A 15,935-nucleotide genomic window follows, 5' to 3' on the forward strand; every position below is an offset into this window, starting at 1 on the left:
AGCCAGCGCGGATCGGCCCAGCATGGAGGGGACGCGGCGCGCCCTGCTCCGCCTCGCCGCCGCCTGCTGCCTGCTCTGCGCCCTGCCAGGTACCGGGGCGGCCGCCGAGGGGTGCCGGGGCGGGGGGCTGACCGAGGGGATCCCGCCGGTCCCGCCGCGGCGGGGAGCGCAGCGCCGGGACAGCCGTCGGGGCAGCGCGGGGACTCGGGCTCCTCCGCCCGCTGGTGGGGCTGCGGGAGAAGGGTCTGGAGAGCCCCCACCAGGGCTCCCCCTCTGGGAGCAGCGCCCCGGGCCTGCCCCCCGAAGTCGGGCGAAATGCCCTCGGACCCCGGCGCCGTCGCCCCGGCGGACGCGCAGGTGAGGCGGCCCAAGGATGCTCGGGGCGTCCCGGCCGAGCCCCGCGCTCCGGGCAGCAGCGCGGCCGCCCGTCCCGGCCTTGCCCATACAAGGCACTGCCGGCAGCGCTGCTCCCGCCGGCGGAGCCACCCGGGCTCAGCTCCCGCCCGGCGGGATCCCGAGGGGATGTGCGGGGAGGGGGCCGGCGCTCCTGGAGGGCTCCCCTCCGGCAGCATCCAGCCCTGTCAGCCTCCTGCCGCCCGCGGTGCCTCCGAGCCGCTGCTGAGCTGCCCCCGAGGGAAGCCCGGACAAAGCCCGAACTCTGCCGCCTCCCGCAGCACGACGGGACGAGGGCCCTGTGCCTGCGGGGAGAGGGGCAGGACGGATGGAGCTTTTCGGGACGGAGCAGGAGCCAGACCCCGGCCCCGGGCAGGCTCCCGGGCCGTATTTCGGCTCTGCTCCGGGATCAACGCGTCCCCACGTGGGCAGACGCAGTGTGCAGCGTGGCGCTGACAGCCCCGTCCACCGACACCACCGAGCTTTGCCGCGGGGCTGGAGTGTGCCCCAAGTCTGGGGGCTGTCACCTTCCCCGTGACCCTGGTAGTGACAAAGGCTCTGCACTTTAGGGGCACTGAAAGCAAAACGTGTTTCTTCTTCTTTGTGGTTGAGAAAAACCCTTGGCCAGACCCTGGCAGATCCCGGCATCATTACTGCAGCAAGAGAGACCAGGGGTGACACACAGAAACTCAGTTTCTAATGACTAATTAGGGCTGGGAAAACCCTAGAATAGATGCCTGTGGGGCTGAGCTCCAGCAGCGAGAGCAGCACTCAGGATGAGGTTTTGGGTGCCGGATGCGGCTGGGTTTGAGGCTGAGCCCTGGGAGCGGTCCCAAACCAGCGCCCTTCATGTGGATGAAGCTGCGCTCCCCACAGAGTGGCTGTGCTGCGATGGGCTGTGGGGAGGTGGCCAGCCACGGGCAAAGGAAGGATTCAGGATTTCCACCTCTGAAAGGAGGAGGAGCTCTGAGCTGCCGGGGGCTGTGTTCTGGCCCCGTGTCTCACACTCTGGGCGCACTGGGAAACCCCAGGGAGCCCCTTGCCCCAGCTGGCTCCTAGGAACCTTCTTGCTGCAGAGTCCGAGACTCAAACTGACAGAATGTACCAGAAATTAAGATTGCACTGGGTTTTTCCTGGGATCTTTGTTGCTTAGTGTCCCAATCCAAGATTCTCCACAGTCTCAGGAAATGGTACCTATGCAGCTGACCTGGCCTTTGCCCTCATAGCTTTTGAATTTGTTACCCAATCTCAACTGTGGTTGAAAGACCAGATGTTTTGTGAAAATAGAAAAGAGATGGAAGAGATGCCACCGTTAATAAAATGCCTCTTAGCAAGCACAACCCATAATGAGACACCAGAAAATCTCACCAGGACAGTGGTGGGGAAAGGAACGGTTCACCCGAAGTCAGCAGTCCTAGACAAATTTGTCCAAAGCTGGGTTTGTCCCAGCTCCAGAGTGCTCTCTGCCCTGCTCCCAGCACAGATTCCCTTTGCTCCTGCTGTCTGGCAGTGCCTGCTCCGAGGAGCTCAGGCTGCTGCTCTCCTGTGCTCTGCCCACCCCAGCCTCTCAATGCAGCCTTTCTTCGCTGCCTGCGGAAATCCACTTCCTCCAGCACCATCAGCCTTACAAATAAAACCCCGAGTAATTTTGGTCTGGGCATTTTTCTGCCTCTCCCTCCGTGCTGAGCTGCCTTGCAAGCAGTGAGAGCAGAGCAGGGCTGGGAGCAGCACGAGCACATAAACCCCATCTGTGGGCACCACCGGGGCCATGCACACAGGCAGGCAGAGTGTCTGCTTCAAGGTCCCACTGACGATTTTCCGTGATTTTTTTCCCTTTGTTAGCCCAGGGCAAGGACAAGTGGATGAACTTGGCCCCACCCTGACAGGACAGCTCCAGTTCTGCTGCACCCAGAGCTGAGCCACAGCTTGATTCCCTGCTCTGGGTGTTTCCTCCAGCAGTGTGACCCTGCACTCCCAGCCCAACTTTTCATGTCATGCCATCAGTCTTTGATGCCTTTTCTACACATGATTATCCCTCAGCCCCAGGGGCAGGGTGGGCCTTGTCTCCCTGCTGCCCTTCCCAGAAGGCTTGACCTGCTGGGCAGGGGCAAAGCACTCACCTCCTTCAGCTCCCTTGGCCCCATCCCTGCAGACAATGGGGAGCTGGGACAATCTATAGTAAAGAAATCCCTGTCCCTCCTTCCTTTCCACCTAGACCCTCTGGGTGGGCAGACACAGTTCTTGACACAGGATTTCCCTTGGTCTGTGATCATCCCCACAATGCTCTGTGGAGCAGCTTTCATAGGGCTCAGTGCCTCTGAGTCTGGGGTCACATCCTGAGCCCTGTAGGGCTGCCCAGGCCAGGGCAAGTTTCCTGATGTCCAAACTTACCCCCAGTTCTTGCCACACTGCACTGGAGAGTAGGCTCCCTGCTGACATGGGGCTGCTATTAAGGCAACTGGCTTGTTAATTTCTCCTAATGATGTGAATGCTTCTTCCACTGCAGCTGTGACTCCTGAGGTAAGCAGGGCCAGGCTGTCTGATGCCAGAGCTCCCCGCTGTTGCTGTATTACTGGGGTTACACAACCCCAGAGAAGGGCAGGCTTCCCAGGCCGTGCATGCCATGGGTGTGCCCAGTAGCTTCTGGGTGAAGGAGCCTTCACCACTGCTCAGTCCCCTACTGAGGAACAAAACCAGACAGCATGGGAGTCTCCCAGGCGCTTTCCTGCCAAGCAAGGTGCTCCATAGCTGTATGTGGCCCCTGGAAAATAACTGAATGCTCTGACAGTGGTAGCTGAGCAGGCAGCCTGCTCTCCCTTTTCCCCGCCATAGAAATTTGGGATAAGCCCCCTTACCTCTAAATGGGGGATCAGTGATTGAGCTTCCTGCAAACCTGTAGAAAAGCAGTTTTTTGCATTTCTCTCCCCTGGCTGGGTGAGGAGGGTCTCATGTGGCAGGGCCAGGCAGTGTGACACCCTGGGATGCTGTTCTTGCAGGTAGTGATCAGGCTGGTGCTGTCCCAGTACTGTGTGCTATGTGCTGTGCTGTTTCTCTGCTGTTTTATGGGTTTTCCTAGTACTGAAGTACCTGTGCTTGACATTTGTAGTGCTGCTTCCAGGGCTGCTCATCCCTGTTGCTGCAGCTCTTGCTCTGCCATGCCACATTGGCTGATTGTCCTGGTTCCCAGTGCAGTGCCATCTGTTGAGGTGGTAGCACTGCCTCTCCTTTCTGTCTCCCCGTGGTTCAAGCCTGTGGCCTGGTATCCACAGATGCCCTGAGGAATCATCTTCCTGCCTGCCTGGGCAGGTTGGGTGCTGGGCAGTCCCTCCCCAGTGCCCCACACTCACTCAGCACCCCATATCTAATCTGCCCCCGTCTCGTGCTCTGCTCGTGGCCACCTCCTTCCCGTCAGGAGAGCTGGTTTCTATTCCTGTCCCTTACCTCAGCCCTTGCTTTGCAGCCTGCCTGGCCTGGCAGCTCTCCAGGGCTGAACTGGGTGCTCAGCACCCCCTTTTCAGCCCCCCCCCCCAGTTTTGGTGCCTGCAGAGCAGCTCGCAGAGGCCATGAGGGATGCAATGAATTAAACTCTGCCATGGAGAGCTTCAGGTGGTCCCCAAGCAGGCTGCAAGGCTGGATGGGTGCCTACACCTCCTGCCTGGAGTCCTGGAGCACAGGGAGTCTGTCCAGCCTCTCTCAGCCAGGATGGGGATGGGGACAGTCTGGACATCAGCCCTGGCAGGGAGAGCACTGGAGCCTGTGGCAAATGCAGCTTCTGGCACCCTGCCTCCATCGAGGTCCTGCAAGGTGCCCAATGGAGCTGAGCTCACAAAGCAGCTGCCCCTTGTACCCGATCCTGTCTCTGAGCTTGCTTCGCCTCCATGAGGGTGTTTGCTCCACAGCATCCCTGGGTGCATCTGGCACCTTCCTGAAGGGCTCCAGAAGTCTCTTCTGCTGCTTGTTTGTTTCTTTTATTATTGTTATTCCAGGAAAAGAGATGAGGCTCAGCTAGTATCTAATCAGGAGCTATTCCAGTTCTGCTTTTAAATGAAATGAAGAGCCTTCATTTTAAATCCCACTATATGGTTTTATTTGCATTTATACTCAAGCTTTTTCTTCCTTGAAGAGATTGTCTAATTACTGTTAGTTGGTAACCATAAAATGTAATAACTGGCAACAAAAGATAATTTCTACACTTAATGCAGTAGTTTGCTAAGCAATAAGATATGACTGCTTTGATACATACAGGTTATAGTTTATGCTTTGACTTTTTAAACATTGTATTTTTCCATTTTACCAGGTTGTTTGTGAGTGGAGCTGTTACACTTAAATGGAAATTGAATTCATTTAGTGCACCAAAATAGCATTGTAGAAGGGTTTGGGTGCCTTTTCAATGAATCAGAGCAGTGGTTTCACATGCATTCTGTAGGAAGCTGATTTAAGTGAGGTGCTATCCTCAGACAGTCACAGCCTGTGCAGGAGGATACATCAACACCAGGGAGTCCTGTTCCCATGGGCACTTTCTCTGAAATCCTGGGGGAATCCTCATCTTTGTGCTTAGCTCTCACGTGGGACTTCGCACTTTTCCCAGTGGTGGCTGCAGCCTGCACCCTGCTGCCCTGCTCTCTCCCTCAGTCCCCAGGAGCCAGCCTGCCTCCTCACCTTCATCTCATCCTAACAGGGATTTTAAAAATGTTCAAACCTACGGATTGAAGCTGGGTTGGTGTTGATCTTTGGGGAGCTCAGGCTGCTGTTTCTGCCAGACAGGAAGGAGGGTGCAGAGGATGCTGCTGAGAGAGGCAGGAGGGTTGTGGCAGAAGCTTGTTGAGGGTTTGTCCAGCTGAGGCCCTGCTCTGTTATTATTTTATCTGAGAAGCAAATAGATGGTGGGGTGGCTGCTGTGGCAGAGCATGGAGACCACGGTCCCCACCCTGTGTGACTACCCTGGCACAGCAGTGACTCTGTCCTGCCTGTGCAAACCTTCCTCAGCCCCTCGCCTGGCCCCAGCCCTGAATCTTGGGCAGGGAGCACAAGGCAGGAATGGCCCCGTTTCCTGCAGAGCTGGCTTCCTTCACTCCTCTCTGTTTCAGCATAATTTACCATGTCTGTTCTGGGGCTGGAGGGAGCTTGGGTTGATGCTTGGAAGTCTCAGTGTTGTCAGACAATGACAGAGAGGGGTCGAAGCTGTGGACTGATGTTCAGAGCCCTCCCTTCCCTGAAAGAGGTGGGAGTGTTTCCCACCCTTATCCAAAACAGGGGCTGCTTCTTGCTTGGCTGCATCCCTCCTCCCCTGGGACCACTCTCTTCCTTTGCCCCTCTTGTTTCCCAGACAGAGGTCACTGCAGTCAGCCCAGTCTGATGGGAGCTGCTGCTCCAAATCCACCAGCCCTGCCCTAATGTGGTCTGGGATCTCTGGTTCTCACCACGCACAGGCTGAGCCTGGGGCGTTAGCACAGACACAGGGCAGGAGTGGGGCTGTAGCCAGGGGACCAGCTCTGCTTCAGCAGGCTGAAATATAACCAAAGCAAGCTCACCCCTAGTCCCTTACCAGGGAAAGACATATTCTTATGGTCAGAGCTCTTGCTTACAGATCCTGGGACAGTTGTAGCTGCTCTGTTATGGATTCAAGGGTGAGTGCACCTTTACCAGCTGTCCTAGAATGCTGCAGCTATCAGGTCTTGGAGAATCACAGAAAAGGTGAAGCATTCACACTAACTCTTGCCATTTGCATCTGAAACAAGAAGGACACGGTTCCCTCTTGTCTCCTGAAGCTGGTGAGGGCGATGCCTTAGGCAGTACAGCCCTGGCTTTCCTGGCATGGGGTGCAGGAAGCAGAGCTTCTCCAGGAAGACTCCAGAGGAACGAGCTCTGACCTGCGTGTCTATGGGTGACTGATAAACAGCTAAAACCATCAGCACCCAGTGACTGGGGCAGGAACAGCTGCGCTGGAGCTGGGGATTTCCCGAACTGCTGGGTACCAGGCTCCAGAGCAGAGCAGGAGCTGCACCCCTGAGGATCCCAGCCCGGGTGGGGTTTGCCGGGTCTGCCAGGCACAGGCAGCAATGCTCGGCTGTGCACAGCGCTCTGCTCTCCCCTCTGCCCCGCAGGCTTCCTTTGCGTGGCAGTAGGTTGTCCTTTTGGATGGATGATAAAACTGGCAAAAAAGCTGTGGCATTGCAGCAAGGCCCTTTGGAGGAGTGGTTTTATTTAAACTGAAACTGAAATAAAACTCAGCGCTTGTACCTTTTAGCACCTGCAGCTCACAAGGAACAAGCTGCACCTCTGTGGGATTCCCCAGGTGCTTTGCTTGGTGACTGTGCTGGCTTTCGATGTGCCCTTACCCCTCAGGAGCTGACAGATGGGTGATGGGAATCCTTTGTCTGCCTGTCCCCGGGTGATCAGGATTTACTCAGTCTTTTGTTTCCTTGGCCATTCTAAGGCTCTTGCCTTTTCTATCTTCCCACCATCATCTCTTAATGTCTTGAATTTTTAGAATGTTAGTCTGGATTAGGCTCTCCTTTGTTTCCTGAGCTGGGTGTGCTGTGCTGGGCTGGATGACTTGCTAATTGAGGTGCCATCAACACTTGCCATACTCAAAACAGTCCCTTGTTCCTCACCTGCTAATTTAAAATCTCTTCTGCAATTCTCTACAAACCAGGTTTTTCACACCACAGTGCTGTGTTACACCAGAGTGGCCCATCCACCCGGGAACCATTTTCTTTCGCAGTGATGGTCACTAGATAATTTTGTGGGAAGAAGCCAAGTGACTTCTCCGAGAGAAGAGCTTAGGGAAATGCCAGTCCCAGTGGCTGTCCCTCTTGCAGACAGCAGGAAGCTGTGAGTGCAGCGGACTGGGGGGACCTGCTTGTCCCCATAAACCCTCCTGTCCCACAGCACCTCGTGGTAGACATGCAGGGAGGTGTCCTGGTGTGTAGGACCCAGACTCATCTGCCTTCCCTCCTTTTGTGCATAAAATCACCCATTTCCCCCCAAGTTCAGGCTATCTGGGTTCTGTGGATCCACCAGAAATTCGAACTGGGTTCTGCAACAAACTTTGCAGCTTGAGGTTGGTAGAGACACGAAGAACCCATTTCTCCTAAAGACCCTCACCCATGGAGCTGCTTGTAAAGACATTAGCACCCATCTTGCCTATCACTTTTCTGGTCACAAAGTGGCATGATGGCTGCAGAGTTGCTCAGGCCTTTGTGCAAAACAGCTTTCCACAAATCTTTCTTCTGCATGACTCAAGTCATGACTTGCCACCCCATGAGAGGCTGCCCGGACACAGGCCAGCTATTCAGAGCAGCACATAGCCAGGCTGGCTTGCCACTGGCCAGGCACCTGGGCACCACCTTTCCTGTTTACCCCGTGGTGACAGCAGGGCTCTGTCTCTGGCAGGGCAGGAGCGGGCAGTGGGTGTTTACTGAGCAAGCATCCGCCAGTGCCCAGCCAGCAGCCGGAGCAGGTGGGATCCCACCCTGTGTTCAATAGCAGCGCTGTGTTTAGGGCTGGGAATTGTCACATTTGGTGGCAATGCCTTTTGGTGCCTGGTCCCAGGAAACCCAGCATTCAGCTCTTTTCCTTCCAGGTGTTATTGGTGTATCCTACACCTGAGCTCCATGGCAGAGCAGCTCGCTTTATTTGGAGGCACCTTCTGCCCATGCACGTCTGGATCCAGGAGAGGCCAAAGGGAGCATCACTCAGGCCTTTGGTCTTCATGTTGAAGTTGCCCCAGCTGGGTTCCCTGTGAGAGCTCGTTCTCTGAATGTGCTGAGCAGGGCTGTGCATCCCTGCAGGAGCCCTCCTGGGGCTGGGGCCCCGGGCTGGGGAAGCACAGCTCCATCAGGCTGCTCAGGGCTTTGAATTCTCCAGCTGGTCAGGGTATTGCAAAGGTCTTGAGAGAGACATGTATTGTGTCTTTTTTTAGGGTCTGTTAAGTGCTGTAGCTGGAGAAGAGCTTTGATAACTCTGTCTGTTCTGAAGAGCTTTTAAAAACTGCTGAAATTTCCCCAAAACAGTATAAGAATGGGCTGCCTGGCTGGTGGATGAATGTTTACTGCTGACAGCATCTGCATTGGGTGCTTTTTCACTGTGGGGAGAAGGGACATGATGATGGATTTCCTTCAGTACCTTTATTTTTTCTGTAATTAGCTCATCAGTCCTTTGTGGCTTGGATAGAAATTTTAACAGAAATTGTCAAAATATTGACTATGAGACATTTTTAAATTGGAGAGTCCATCCCGATGTGGCTACATTTCTCTGTTTTCTTCCTGTTTATAGCCTGAAAAACCCTCACAGGATCTGTGTAAGAGCCTTTTGGCTTTCCTCCTCCTGTATGCTGTCACACTGTCTAGCAGCTGTGGATCTGGGGTGATCTTTGTTTGCTGCAGGTTCCCTTCAGGGAGGCTGCCCCTTTTTGCTGTAGTGGGAGGCTGAGTAGCTCCCCATTTCTATGACAACAGTTGTATTTCATGGTGGTGATGTGTTCATAAATAGCTCAGGAAGGCAGTTCCCATGGCACACCCCAGCCCTGTTAGCTGTAGTACTCTTGCTGCCCATTTCACCTTTCCCTCCAGCAGAACCCCACACTACTGCCAAGGTGACTCACAATATGTGCTTTACCTTTGCCATCCACAGTCTTTTTAAATATCACTTTTCTCTGCTTCATTGGGCCAGGGGAGCTAGAGAGTCTTCTTCCACAATTTCCTCATTTGCATTTTTTCAGCACCACTTTTGACTCTTTCTTAATGAACCAAAGACTTATCTAAATTTCTTACATAATCAGGTCTCAGGTGATACTTTTAACAAACCCAAATCCTCTAAAAACATTAAAAAGTTGCTCAAGGATAGAGGGATTGGTTGTGCTGACCCTAGAGAACAACAGCACAGGACTGGAGAGACAGGAGGGTAAAGAAAAACTCCCCTAGAACAGATCCCTGCCTCAAAAACCAGGAGGACAGAGGAGCTGTCTGAATCCTTTCCCAGGTGTGAACCTGTGCTGGATTTGGAATTAAGGGGATAAAGAAATTCCATTTCTGTCCTTCCCCCCTGTTTGTCCTCTCACTGTGGGATCTCTGACAAACTTCTCTGTTCCACAGCAGAGGGTCAGCAGACAGCAGAGGCCTTGGTGTCACTGTCACCTTTTCCCAGCACAGCGCAAACCTCGCTTCAGCCAAGGGAAGCCTCTGACGTGCCTCCAGTGACTGCTGCCATTCCTCAGCCAGGCCTGGAGAAAAACCCAACTGCTGCAACACTCAGTGCCACAGGGGCCCAAGCTACAGAGGTGGAGGATGCCTTCATCCCCACCACCCCCATGGCAGGGTCCAAGGCAGAGAGACTGCAGGCTTCTACCACTGCCAGTCCTGGGGACATCACAGTTACACATCCTGAGCATGACAACATGAGCTTGTCAGCCAACAGCAGCACTGAAATCCCCTCCCCTACCCTGACTGCCAGCACTCTGGAAGGAAACCAGCCCAGCCATGAAGCCACAGAGCCTTTCAGCACAACTGAAGAGACGGATGATGCCAGCAGTGCAACCCCCACGCCTCCTCTGAACACTGGGCCGGGTGAGGTTTTGCTTTTACTGCCTGTGCACCAAGTCCTGCCTCAAGGATGCACAACCTGGGAATGTCTGAGCACTCTCCTGTTAACTGGAGAGAGGGAGAAGAAGGGAATGAGACACTAAGCAGAGCCAGTTCAGTGCAAATTATTTGCAAAGATGTTAGTTCAGCATCCTCTTTGCAAACCTCATTAATTCTGGTGTTAATTGTGCTGGCTGCTTTCTGATTGATTGTGTGCAGGGACATCCTTCATATGTCTAACTGAAATAACATGCCTTAGCAGCACTGCCCAGCTGGGCCTGTCTGGCATCAGGGCTGGGGGCTCAGTGGGAGCCTCCCTGAAGAAGCACACCCTCCCTTAACACAAAACATGGAGATGGGCAAGCACAAGTGACAGCTCATCCATCCAACCATGGGAAACCCTACCCTACCTTCAGATCCCTCTGGGCAACATGGGGACTGACTATAGGGTCTGCAATCCCAGTTTTGTCCATCTTGGGGCCTGCCAGGCTGTCACACACCCCTAATGCAAGGCAGATACTGACTGATCACTGATTTACATGGTGTTCATGCATTGTTTTCCCTGGCTCGTGCCACATGGTCCTGCTGTTCTGTGACAACTGACACAGCCTCAGGGAATGCTGCTACCCAGTCCCTGGGCAGCCCTCTTTGTGCTCCCTGTAAGGAGGGATGAGCGGCCTGTCCCAGTGTCTTGCTCTGGGGCGATCCTCAGCTGTGTGTAAAGTTGTTTAAGCTTGTCTGCTTGTCCTTTGTCCCCAAGGACAGGCCTTGTGGGCCCAGCTGAGGCTGGCTGACATTGCAGATTGGCACATATGAAAACTGAGAGGACTTTCTAAGCACTGTGGGTTATAGTGTGGCTCAGCTGTGGCTGTGCTAAAGGCTTTGCTTATTTTCCAAAGGGTTGACAATAAGCTGCTATTCCTGTAGTTCCAGCAGTCTTTCTTACACTCTTTCTTCTATCTTGTCCAGTCCTGCAGAACAGTGTGCTTGCACTGGGTCCTTTAAAATAACTGCTTGTTCCTATTTTGCAGCAACAACTAACAGCTCTCAGTCAGGGCTTTTTGATGGGCAGACCCCGAGGCCTACAGCAGCAAGGTCTGAAACCAAGGCAGGAACGAGCCCTGTGGGTGCCACAGAGGAGAGCACTGTGGAGCCCAGAACCTCCTCTGCTCCCACCTCCATTGTACAGAGCATGTCCTTTGCTACTGCCTCCAGTACTGTGACAGTGACACCCCTTGTGACCAGCTCCATGCCTGCCAGCACAGCTGCCATCCCCACCAGCACGCCCACACTGGCACAGTCACTGGAGCCCAGGCATGAGAAGACTTCTGTGTTGGATGTTGGTGATGATAATTCAGGTAAATGCTCTGCTTTTAATGGGCTGCCCAGGGAAGTGTGGAGTCACTGTCCCTGGGCATGGTTAAGGAAAGACTGGATGTGATCTGGTTGACAAGGTGGTGTTAGGTCATGGGTTGGACTGATAATCACAGAGGTCTTTTCCAGCCTGTAATAGATTCTGTAATTGTTTTGTACCTGTTCTCACATAACATGGCAAAGTGCTGGAGCTACCTCAAATTGCCTCTTGGTTGTACTGAGCAGAAGCAGAAAAGAAAGCTTTGCTGTTCCAGCCCTTGAGGGCTCTCCTTTGGCCTCATTCCCTTGGTCTCCTTGCAGAGCTCCCCAGTTTGGCCGGTAAAGCGAGGGCTGACCCCTTGGTGATCACTGTGATCTCCGTGTTCATTGTCATGGTGGCCATCCTGGCCCTGGTGGGATTCCTGCGCTACCGCCAGCACAACAACCGCACCGAGTTCCGGCGCCTGCAGGACCTGCCCATGGTGAGTCTGCCTCCACCAGCCCCACCTGGGCTGCCTGGCCACTCACTGCTTTGCTGCTCTCCTCCATTAGCAGTGCTTTGGGTGTTTGCAGCAGCACCAATGCTGATCACACGCTCCTGTTCCTCCTTAGGTCCCTCTCCTTCCATCCAAGGTTTGAGTCAAGACAGCAAGTCTCAAGGCTGGGCATAAAGAAGCTCTCTGCCTTCCCCTCACTCTGCAGGGGAACGCTGAGAGGTTAGAGAGAGGAAGGAGAGCTCCATCCAGGCTTGTCCTGAAATGACACCTTCCTGCCCTCTCCTCCTGTTTTTTGATAATTTGCTTTGTAACTATGACAAAGCAGATTTGATGCTCTGTTCCAGAGAGGTTGTCTGTTTGTCTGTCTGTGTTTGACCCTTTGGGAATATAAAAATATATGAGGGTTCCAGAGGCTGGACTAGCTCTGGGGAAGCTGCAAATAACTCCCTGAACTTTCTGGAACAGAGGAGTGCTGCAGCTAAGCACGCAAGCTGATGCTGTTTCAAGCTGAGTGGAGTTTTCAACAGCCAGAGTTTTCCACATCCCTGCAGCAGGCAGGCAGTTCCTGCACACACCTCTTCTCTCCAAATGCTGCAGCAGGAGGGACACTGACAGCCCAAAGATCCAGGAGCTGCACAGTGCCAGCGTTTAGGTGGATGGCTGGGCAGGTGCCACGCTGTGAGGTGTGGCTGAGCTTGCTGTGCTGCCTGCACAGCAGTCTCCCAGGCTGGGACCATGATGCCACCGTGCAGACATCTCATTAAAGCCCCTCTTCTCTGCTTCTAGGATGACATGATGGAGGACACCCCTCTCTCCCTCTACAGCTACTAGGCAACCAGGCTGTCTGCTGCCCAGAGGAAAAGGCCTTGAGGACTTGGTCCCAGACGATCTGCTGAGGAATGAGGGGCTGTGATTTGCACACAACTGAAAGATCCTTTTCAGATGGTTTTTGGTTTTAGACATTTTCAATTGGTCAGTGTTGAAGCTTCTATGCTGCAAATCAGAGCCCAAGTCTGACCCTTTTCTCCAGGCTCTCCTTAAAACAATGCCCTGAAGAGGTGTCTCCTCCTTTTAGTGTGGCAACCAATTAGCCAAGACAGCCCTTGCCATGGTGTTCTGCATGGATCTCCTCTGTTTATCTTGGTGGCTGCTGCCTTCAAAGGAGGTGGGCAAGTGTTTCAGACTAGGGCTCTTAACAGTGGTGGTGTCAGCACAGTGCCAGCAAAGGAGACTGCTGTTTTCTGAGGAAGCCAAGGATGTGGAAATCAGTTCTCTTGGGCTCCCTCTTGTTCTGTATTTTTAAGGTTGTTTCTTTTGGGGGTTTTCTTGCACTTTTGTTTTTGTTCCTGTTTCAGCTTTAGTCCCAGGATTGGCATTGCCCATCCTGAAACACCTACAGGAGGATAAAAGACTACTCTGCTTCCTTCCTAGATGCATACCTTTTCTCTTCAACAAGGGAAAAGTGTTTTGTGGCCACTGGAGAAGTGCCCCTGCTACTTGATGTTGCTTTGAAGTTGCTGGGAGGAAATTGAACATAATGTTAGCTTAACTGAGCTTGACAGGACTCAGTCTATTGCCAATTAGACACACTAATTTGGTCTCACCACAATTAGGAAACCGTGTCTCCTACACTTGATGCTTTTGGCATATGTGTAAACTCCTTTCCCAGGCCCAGTAAATGCTTTAGTCCATTTCCCTGCCTGGGCTAACACAAGCCTTTCCTCAGGTACCTCCCATTGTGCTTCTAGCCTCTGGTTGCTGGAAGTTGTTGTACAAAGCTGGTGCTTTGCTCTCCCTCCTGTGCTATGCAAGGCCAGAGCTCCTCTACTTTCTGGTGTTGGTCTTTTGAGCCAGTTGTGTCTTGTCACGAGGACAGATCCTGGATGTAGGTGCCTTCCTCCCCTTCCCTTTCTTGGTGTTATGCTGATTAGACTCTGCACTTTTGCCTCAAAATATCACTGCTGTAGACTGCATCCAAGGCTCTTGAGGCCTCTCAAGGAAACCCATAGACCAGAGCCTCTGAGTGTAAATCAGAGGAGCTTTTGGTGCCCTTGCCTCAAAAAGACCGGAGTGTGTGTGACATGACAATCTTCATGTAATTACACCTGCTCCTGTTTTCTAACTCACATTTGACTGCAGGAAAATGGAAACACATGCCTTCTCTAGAGTGTTTGATTTTTGACTAAGCCAGTTGCTCCCTCAGGATACAGCAAGGGCTAGAGTTTATCTGGCACATTGCTCTACAAGCCTCAGTTTCTCCTCTCCTTTCAGTACAACATCACAAAGGACAGATACCAAGCCTCACTGCAAAAGTACCTTTTTTTTCCCAGTGCTCTTAGTGGTTGTCATAGCAGGGTAAGGGATAATTCCCCATCAGCTGAGCTCAAGTTACCTGGAAAGCCCAAAGATGGAGCAGAACCGGTCTGGGTCAAATAGATGAACTGGGTAAGCCAGCAGTTCCTCCTCCCTGTGCTGCTGCTTCCAGAGTGGCTGACAAATGGCTGCACTGCAGTTGGGCTTCAGTTTGGCCTTCCATCTGTGTATTTATGCCCAGCAAAATAGGGAAGAGGGTTGGTTCTCTTCTCTGATTGCATGAGAACTAAAGAGCAATTGTCACAACTCCAAAGCTTTTGTATCAAGCATTGTCTGCACAGAGTGATCTCCCTAGCTACAGACTTGTTTCCCCTGCCGGAGGGCAGGGTGCTGCTGGTTTTCGGCACAAAGTTGGCAAGTTAGTGGTGGAAAACAGAACTCCATCCTGGCTGGAACTGGTGCAGGCTGGCATGTCTGGGAAGTGTGTCTGCACACAATCAAAAGGGCAGAGGCTGGTTGTTCTGGTTTCCCATGCATCGCTGTGCAGGGGAAAGGGGTGAGGAAAAACTCGCCCAACACCAAAGTGCAACTTTGTTTGTAAAATATGTTGATAGTGGATTTTTTTTTCTGCAATAAAGTTACAAATGCCAAAAGTGTCTCAGTCCTCGTATTTTCATTGCAAACATGTAACTGAAAAGCTTTTATAGATGAATCCTGTGATAGATAAACAGCAGCAGTTTGGGGCACAAAGACTCACAGAGCTGATGACTGGAAAATGCCAGACAGCCATGAACCATGGCTCTGACAGCTCAGAAGGACACCACCCCCTGCCTGTGTTCCTTCTTCTCAGGGTCATTCCTGGTCTGGGTCGAGTGAGATTAACATGTATACAGTTAAATCAGATGAAATGTGTCTTAGAGAACCACACTAGACCAAATAATGTAATCTACACCTTAAGACTCTCTTCCTTTGCCTCTGATTGGAGATGTTCTCATGTTGTCAACTGTAACCCCAAACCTTATTTACAGAAATATCCTGAAAGCCAGCCTAATCCAAACCTAAGTAGTATCTGTCATACTTCTTTCTGTAGTACAGCAGACAAAACAAACTGGAAGACACATACTTTCTTCTCAGCTTTATAGCTGTTTTGAACTCTTGGGAGCTCAGACCTGCAGGGACGTAAGTGCTCAAAAGCCCAGGTTCTGCTACAGACCTACTAAGAGTTTTCTAGCTGTTAAAATTCTTTGGCAAAATCAGTCAGCACATGTCATAGATTGCTTGTATTAAAGATTTCTATTGCAAAAGCAAAATGAGGTGAGTGAGACTTGTTAATTGTCTTATGCTCTTTTCTAAAGAGTTCTCACTACAAATCTAGAAAAGCAAATCCTTGGAAGATCTAGAGCAAGGGAAGAGCAAACAAAGACTTTGTAGCCTAGCAAAGAGCTTGCTGAGTAATTGAAGACATGAGGGTGAACTCTAAACCCTGCAGAGATTTCAGTCCTGTCCCAACACACAAAACAAAACAAACGTGCCACAACTAAGCCAGTCTTCTCAGGTCTAAAGTCAGCATTATTCTGGTGGTTTATATTGGAGTGTTCTCTGCTCTGCCTTTTTACCTCCTAACCCACTCAGAGCTGATTCATTCTCTGCACAGCAAATGCTTAGCTGCCTTGTTGGAGAGTCAGCAGCAGGACAGGCTTGTGCAGGCAGCCAGCCCTGGGACACACAGAGCTTTGTGCCTTTGCCCAGCTGAGTTCTGACCTTCCAACCAGACCATGCAGCCTCTGAGGTGGCCAGG

At 52.4% G+C, this 15,935-nt stretch overlaps 1 protein-coding gene across 2 annotated transcripts; it reads left to right on the forward strand.

Annotated features, from left to right (window-relative positions):
* Window positions 1-19: 19 nt before the first annotated feature.
* On the forward strand, window positions 20-14,790 carry LOC134423189 (uncharacterized). Of its 2 annotated transcripts, none has more exons than XM_063165996.1 (5): window positions 20-89; window positions 9,489-9,959; window positions 11,006-11,332; window positions 11,649-11,809; window positions 12,611-14,790. In XM_063165996.1, the coding sequence occupies exons 1-5, from the start codon at window positions 23-25 to the stop codon at window positions 12,653-12,655; spliced, it is 1,071 nt and encodes a 356-aa protein (XP_063022066.1). In that variant the 5' UTR covers window positions 20-22; the 3' UTR covers window positions 12,656-14,790. The 2 variants fall into 2 exon arrangements, with proteins under 2 accessions (XP_063022066.1, XP_063022067.1); XM_063165997.1 differs by lacking the exon at window positions 12,611-14,790 and adding an exon at window positions 11,940-12,604.
* The last annotated feature ends 1,145 nt before the right edge of the window (window positions 14,791-15,935 follow it).

The sequence above is a fragment of the Melospiza melodia genome, chromosome 11 (genome assembly GCF_035770615.1).
Source record: "Melospiza melodia melodia isolate bMelMel2 chromosome 11, bMelMel2.pri, whole genome shotgun sequence".
NCBI lineage: Eukaryota > Metazoa > Chordata > Aves > Passeriformes > Passerellidae > Melospiza > Melospiza melodia.